General features: G+C 45.1%; 1 protein-coding gene across 1 annotated transcript; it reads left to right on the top strand.

Annotated features, from left to right (window-relative positions):
* Positions 1-261: 261 nt before the first annotated feature.
* Positions 262-6,768, top strand: LOC134983808 (zinc finger protein OZF-like; the record flags this gene model as incomplete). The annotated part of the gene is made up of 3 exons (XM_063949437.1): positions 262-354; positions 511-766; positions 4,030-6,768. Coding segments are annotated over 3 exons (1,566 nt in total), but the record flags the coding sequence as incomplete, so codon positions are not given.
* Between the last annotated feature and the right edge of the window lie 1,000 nt (positions 6,769-7,768).

The following is a 7,768-nucleotide window of genomic DNA, read 5'->3' as shown; positions in this document are numbered from 1 at the left end:
TATCACTGTGTGTGTCCAGTGTCTATAAGGTGTCAGGATGTCACTATGTCTCCATGCAGGAGGAGGAGTATATAGAGGAACACAGGGGTCTGTACAAGGACGTGATGATGGAGAATCACCGGCCCCTCACATCACTGGGTAAGAGGAGACTGTCATGTATTGTACAGGGGAGAGCAGGTATGGGGGCCCCTATATACACACATCATCTGATATTTACATATATACACTGTACTCAGTCACTGTGTGTCTCCTACAGATGGGCCCAGTAACAGAGATACCCCAGAGAGATGTCCCCGTCCTCTGTATTCCCAGGATTGTACAGAGGAGAATCACAGGATCCCACAGGAGGATCATGTAGGTGGGATTTAGGGTCTCCCCAATATACCAAAGTGACTATCACTATATGATCTGTAGAGAAGCTGTGTGTCTTATACACTGATATTATAATGTTTCACCTCAGTTTAATCTGACTGTATGCAGATGTCATTATAGTGTTTTTTTTCTTTTTAGGTACAACTTCTGTCTGATATTAAAACAGAAGATATAGAGGGAGAAGAAGAGACGTATGTGACTGATATAAAGGCAGAAGATACAGAGGAAGAAGAAGAGACGTATGTGACTGATATAAAGACAGAAGATATAGAGGGAGAAGAAGAGACGTATGTGACTGATATAAAGGCAGAAGATATAGAGGGAGAAGAAGAGACGTATGTGAGGGGTGATCAGCAGTGTAAGGAGGAGGAGATCCCTACAGATATCAGCACAGGTGAGTAATAAACATTTATTACAGAACAGAGTCACATATTCTCCTTCCTCAGTCACTACAACAATCTCTTATCCTACACCCTCTTCTGTCAGTACAAACTAATGAGGGAAATGTATCTGCCCTGTGAGGGAGTCAGGAGGCATCAGCCCCTATTATACTCCTGCTCTCCCCCTCACATCATGTCACTGTGTGTTACCAGCCCAGAGATCTGGCCAGTCTCCTCCCCACACTCTCTGGTGTATCTCATACATCAGGACCCATCACCTCTATTATATTCCTGCTCTCCCCCTTACATCATGTCACTGTGTGTTACCAGCCCAGAGATCTGACCAGTCTCCTCCCCACACTCTCTGGTGTATCTCATACATCAGGAGCCATCAGCCCCTATTATACTCCTGCACTCCCCCCTCACTTCATGTCAATGTGTGATACCTGCCCAGAGATCTGACCAGTCTCCTCCCCACACTCTCTGGTGTATCTCATACATCAGGACCCATCAGCCCCTATTATACTCCTGCTCTCCCCCTCACATCGTGTCACTGTGTGTTACCAACCCAGAGATGTGACCAGTCTCCTCCCCACACTCTCTGGTGTATCTCATACATCAGGAGCCATCAGACCCTATTATACTCCTGCTCTCCCCCTCACATCATGTCACTGTGTGTTACCCGCCCAGAGATCTGACCAGTCTCCTCCTCACACTCTCTGGTGTATATCATACATCAGGAGCCATCAGCCCTTATTATACACCTGCTCTCCCCCTCACATCATGTTACTGTGTGTTACCAGCCCAGAGATCTGACCAGTCTCCTCCCCACACTCTCTGGTGTATCTCATACATCAGGAGCCATCAGCCCCTATTATACTCCTGCTCTCCCCCTCACATCATGTCACTGTGTGTCACCAGCCAAGAGATCTGACCAGTCTCCCCACACTCTCTGGTGTATCTCATACATCAGGGGCCAGCAGCCCCTATTATACTCCTGCTCTCCCCCTCACATCATGTCACTATGTGTTACCAGCCCAGAGATCTGACCAGTCTCCTCCCCACACTCTCTGGTGTATCTCATACATCAGGAGCCAGCAGCCCCAATTATACTCCTGCTCTCCCCCTCACATCATGTCACTGTGTGTTACCAGCCCAGATATCTGACCAGTCTCCTCCCCACACGCTCTGGTGTATCTCATACATCAGGAGCCAGCAGCCCCAATTATACTCCTGCTCTCCCCCTCATATCATGTCACTGTGTTACCAGCCCAGAGATCTGACCAGTCTCCCCACACTCTCTGGTGTATCTCATACATCAGGAGCCATCAGCCCCTATTATACTCCTGCTCTCCCCCTCACATCGTGTCACTGTGTGTTACCAACCCAGAGATGTGACCAGTCTCCTCCCCACACTCTCTGGTGTATCTCATACATCAGGAGCCATCAGACCCTATTATACTCCTGCTCTCCCCCTCACATCATGTCACTGTGTGTTACCCGCCCAGAGATCTGACCAGTCTCCTCCTCACACTCTCTGGTGTATATCATACATCAGGAGCCATCAGCCCTTATTATACACCTGCTCTCCCCCTCACATCATGTTACTGTGTGTTACCAGCCCAGAGATCTGACCAGTCTCCTCCCCACACTCTCTGGTGTATCTCATACATCAGGAGCCATCAGCCCCTATAATACTCCTGCTCTCCCCCTCACATCATGTCACTGTGTGTCACCAGCCAAGAGATCTGACCAGTCTCCCCACACTCTCTGGTGTATCTCATACATCAGGGGCCAGCAGCCCCTATTATACTCCTGCTCTCCCCCTCACATCATGTCACTATGTGTTACCAGCCCAGAGATCTGACCAGTCTCCTCCCCACACTCTCTGGTGTATCTCATACATCAGGAGCCAGCAGCCCCAATTATACTCCTGCTCTCCCCCTCACATCATGTCACTGTGTGTTACCAGCCCAGATATCTGACCAGTCTCCTCCCCACACGCTCTGGTGTATCTCATACATCAGGAGCCAGCAGCCCCAATTATACTCCTGCTCTCCCCCTCATATCATGTCACTGTGTTACCAGCCCAGAGATCTGACCAGTCTCCCCACACTCTCTGGTGTATCTCATACATCAGGAGCCATCAGCCCCTATTATACTCCTGCTCTCCTCCTCACATCATGTCACTATGTGTTACCAGCCCAGAGATCTGACCAGTCTCCTCCCCACACTCTCTGGTGTATCTCATACATCAGGAGCCAGCAGCCCCAATTATACTCCTGCTCTCCCCCTCACATCATGTCACTGTGTGTTACCAGCCCAGATATCTGACCAGTCTCCTCCCCACACGCTCTGGTGTATCTCATACATCAGGAGCCAGCAGCCCCAATTATACTCCTGCTCTCCCCCTCATATCATGTCACTGTGTTACCAGCCCAGAGATCTGACCAGTCTCCCCACACTCTCTGGTGTATCTCATACATCAGGAGCCATCAGCCCCTATTATACTCCTGCTCTCCCCCTCACATCATGTCACTGTGTGTTACCAGCCCAGAGATCTGACCAGTTTCCTCCCCACACTCTCTGGTGTATCTTATACATCAGGAGCCATCAGCCCCTATTATACTCCTGCTCTCCCCTCACATCATGTCACTGTGTGTTACAGGACGATAGTATAAGGTATATAGTCACGGGAAGAGATGTGTCACATAAATGTAATGTACATCAGAGCAGCATGGACAGTAGATCAATGTTTCCATCAGTAGTTACTGGAGAAGCGTCTCCGAGTATTCTCAGACAGTGGGTGTGCCAGGAAAGCAATGGGATTATGGCAGAGGTGGGAAAGATGATATATTGTGTAGAGAGAGTCACCTCACGCGTTCCATGTAGCAGGCTAAGAGTATACAGTGGCCGAATAGCTGAGACTGAGGCAGGATTTTCCAAGGGACTGGTCCCTACATCAGGAAGTCTTCCAGCTACTGATAGAAAGATTTGGGCTTCTTCAAGTAGACATTATGGCAGCAGCTCATGTCACCTGTAGTAATCCCACGTTATCTCTCAGTGTTAGTTATACTCCAGTCCAATCATCCTAGTTTAAAAAAATAATAAACATAACCGCAATGCTTACATGTAATAATGTCACTTATATAATTATATATTATACACTGTAACACCCTGGGTCTCGTCTACTCATTTTATAGTAAACATACATTTTTCATTATAAGATTAATGTTACAGGAAAATGTCACATTTCCATAATGTATTTTATTTCCAGCAGATGGACACACAAGCAGGAATATCTCAGAAGGACATCTAAAGTTATCCCCGGATTGTGACATAAAAGATAATGACAGTAGACAGGATTCTCCAGGAGCTAACCCCATTACCCCAATTATACATCCAGCTCTATCAGCTGGTCCCTCTGATCCTGGGAAATGTTCTCCTGATCACTCTGATATTGGTGCATCTGTTACAGCTCTGAGAGTAGATACAGTGTTTCCCTGTTCTATAGATGCCAAATGTTTTACACAGAACACAAAACTTATTACCCATCAGCCAGCTAAGGCAGGACAGAGGCCATTTTCATGTTCTGAGTGTGGGAAATGTTTTACATACAAATCACTTCTTGTAAGACATGAGAGAAGTCACACAGGAGAGAAGCCATTTCCATGTTCTGAGTGTGGAAAATGTTTTATACAAAAATCAGCTCTTGTTATACATGAGAGAAGTCACACAGGTGAGAAACCATTTCCATGTTCCGAGTGTGGGAAATGTTTTACACTGAAATCACATCTTCTTAGACATGTGAAAATCCATACAGGTGATAGGCCATTTCCATGTTCTGAGTGTGGGAAAAGTTTTATAGATAAGTCACATCTTGTTAGACATGAGAGAAGAAGTCATACAGGTGAGAAACCATTTCCATGTTCTGAGTGTGGGAAATGTTTTCTAGAGAAATCACATCTTGTTATGCATGAGAGAAAACACACCGGTGAGAAACCATTTCAATGTTCTGAGTGTGGGAAATGTTTTGTACAGAAATCATATCTTGTTACACATCACAGAAGTCACACAGGTGAGAAGCCATTTCCATGTTCTGAGTGTGGGAAATGTTTTATACATAAGTCACAACTTGTTAGACATGAGATAAGTCATACAGGTGAAGAACCATTTCCATGTTCTGAGTGTGGGAAATGTTTTATAGTTAAGTCACAACTTATTAGACATGAGAGACATCACACAGGTGAGAAGCCATTTCCATGTTCTGAGTGTGGGAAATGTTTTGTACAGAAATCAGAACTTGTTACACATGGGAGAATACACACAGGTGAGAAACCATTTCCATGTTCTGAGTGTGGGAAATGTTTTATACAAAAATCAAATCTTGTTCGACATGAGAGAAGTCACACCTACAAAGGGCAAGGCTTCAGCGTTACCATCCAACATGGGGGAAGCTTTCTCTCTGACCTCTCATTACACAACGTATCCTGATCCCGGCTCTATGTGACCTCTCACATCTATCACTTGTGTCACATTACATCTCATACCTGTAGTTTTATGTTTCTGTTGTTTCCCTGTTACCTGTTCTGTAAGATCACCTGCTCTCATTGTGTGGATGGGGGAGGGGGGGGTCACTTTCTAGCATGAGTGGTAGTTTCTGGAACTGGATTGCCCAGAGGAGTGTGGGAGTACCATCCTGGAGGTGACGGGGGTGAGCGCTTATTACCTAATAATAGGGATACGATCTGACTGTCATGTCCCTGCTACACCTCCGCTCTGCCTAATAATGAGTGCCACTTTATATACGGGCAGCTGTGCCAGTGTCACCCCACGTCTGTATCTCACAGGCTGTCACATAAGCCCCTATATCTGTTGTAGATGCAATAATCAGCCTTGGGCACAATTATATATATAAGTCAATTTGTGGCAGTACTCCCGCGACATGAGTTAAAGTCCGGTACCCATGCAGCGACGGGACAAACATACAAAGCAATGGGCGGCACTCAGGTCACAGAAAATACAAACAGACATACCTTATATCCCCCCTCATGTGCAATGAATTTCGGCGTGGTTGCAGCGTTCTGACGCCCACAGATGACGTCATCATGCCGCCCCGCCTACCGGAGATTTCATAATAGATACAAACTGAAACATAGAAACAAGAATTGTTATACACAAAACAATTTAAACAAACCAGGAACAAGTACAGATGCCATGTAATAAATACAGATCACATATGTAGATACATACTTCTAGGTGATTATGAATATAAAGGTTGCTGACCACATCTATACATCATTATAAAAAGCAATGAAGACCAAGAGACTCGTTAAGGCCTTTGGGAGAAAGAGTTTGCAGCTCATGAATCCATCTGGATTCTTTCTGCAATAAAGTGATTTATTTCCACCTCTCAGATTCGCAGGTTCGTGATCTATAATGATATATTTTAAACAGGCAATGTTATGTTTGGCTAGGGCAAAGTGTCGAGCAACCGGCTAGTCGCTAGTCCCACTTTGTATGGCCTTTCGAATGACCAATTTGTGATTAGCCATAGTGTACAGTCGGTTTTGCCGACATAATGCAATTCGCATGGGCAGCTGATAAGATATATAATAAATCTAGTAGTGCACGTGACCCTATGCTTAATGGTGTATTTTCTGCCACTGAACGGATGCCTGAACGTGCTCCTGGTAAGGAGAGATCTACATGTGGTGCAATCAAGGCATCTAAAGCAACCTTTCGTAAAGACAAAAAGATGTTTTGTTCACTCTGTTTGGAGTGCAGACCAGACACATTAGATTTGATTAGCCAGTCTCGTAAATTACAACCTCTCATGTATGTGGGCATGATGGCTGTTTCTGTAAGATTCAGATCCTTGTCAGTCTGTACCATGGGCCACAGGGATTTGGTAGTTTTGGCAATTGCCCTACTGTTAACATTATAGTGATTAACCCATGGAAACCGTGTGCTGCCAATTTTTTTCTCTTTTTGACCAATAAAGTATCCCGATTAATTTTGAGAGCTTTGTTCTTAGCGCAAACAACGTTTCAAGAGGGTATCCCCTCTGTCTAAATTTGCTAATCATGTTGTCAATTTGTATGGTAGCTTTGAATTTATCACTGCAAATCCTCACCGCCCGCAGGAACTGAGAATAGGGTAAACCCAATTTGCATGAGAGGGGGTGAAGACTTTCAAAGTGAAGCAGCGTATTGCGGTCAGTGTTTTTGTGATACAGGTCGGTGGACAAAATGCCCTCCTTACACTGTACTAGTACATCAAGGAAATTGACACACTCTTTGCTGATATTAAAGGTAAATTTGATCGGATGTTCCGTAGAGTTATGAAAATTCATAAATTCCCGGAACATCTCTGACTGTGACCAAATGACAAACACGTCATCTATGTACCGTAAGTACATGATGATGGATTCCGAGACAGACCTGTCACTGAAAAAGATATCTTGCTCTGCAAAGAACATGCAATAAATAGTGGAAAACTGCTCTAATCAAGCTGGTAACAATCCCCAGGTGCTGCGGGAGGGGGTTACTCTAGACAAGAAATACAAAAGGGATTTTTCCCACGCACTCTGCTGGCTGTTAGTAAGAAGAACTATATACACTATGTAATAGGAAATTTAGAGCTCTTCGTTACATATGTTTTGCAAAAGATATGATAAGCCTCCAGGCCACTTCACGGCTGCTCTATTACTGGAGGTCCCTAACTAAGCATAGGTCCAGGGCTTGGACCCCACAAAGTCGGCTCAGGCCCGACCACCCTAGGGCAGCACACCACTGAAATACTAAAGTGTTAATATGTGTTAAGAAAGAAGCAGAAGCTATGGGTTAGAAAGTGCTACAAAAATAAGGGTGTTAATAAAATACTCAAAAGAGTATTATTAGTGAAAAAATAGGAGTGTTACATAAGTGCTAAATAAATAATATGGCATGCTACCCCAAGGTGGCCCAGCCCCACCAGACCTGGGGGGTACCACTCCCCAAACCCTTACACAGCAT

This window comes from Pseudophryne corroboree (assembly GCF_028390025.1).
Source record: "Pseudophryne corroboree isolate aPseCor3 chromosome 3 unlocalized genomic scaffold, aPseCor3.hap2 SUPER_3_unloc_25, whole genome shotgun sequence".
NCBI classification, from domain to species: Eukaryota; Metazoa; Chordata; class Amphibia; order Anura; family Myobatrachidae; genus Pseudophryne; species Pseudophryne corroboree.
The sequence above is the reverse complement of the archived record's forward strand: the minus strand, read 5'-3'. Positions and strand labels throughout refer to the sequence as shown.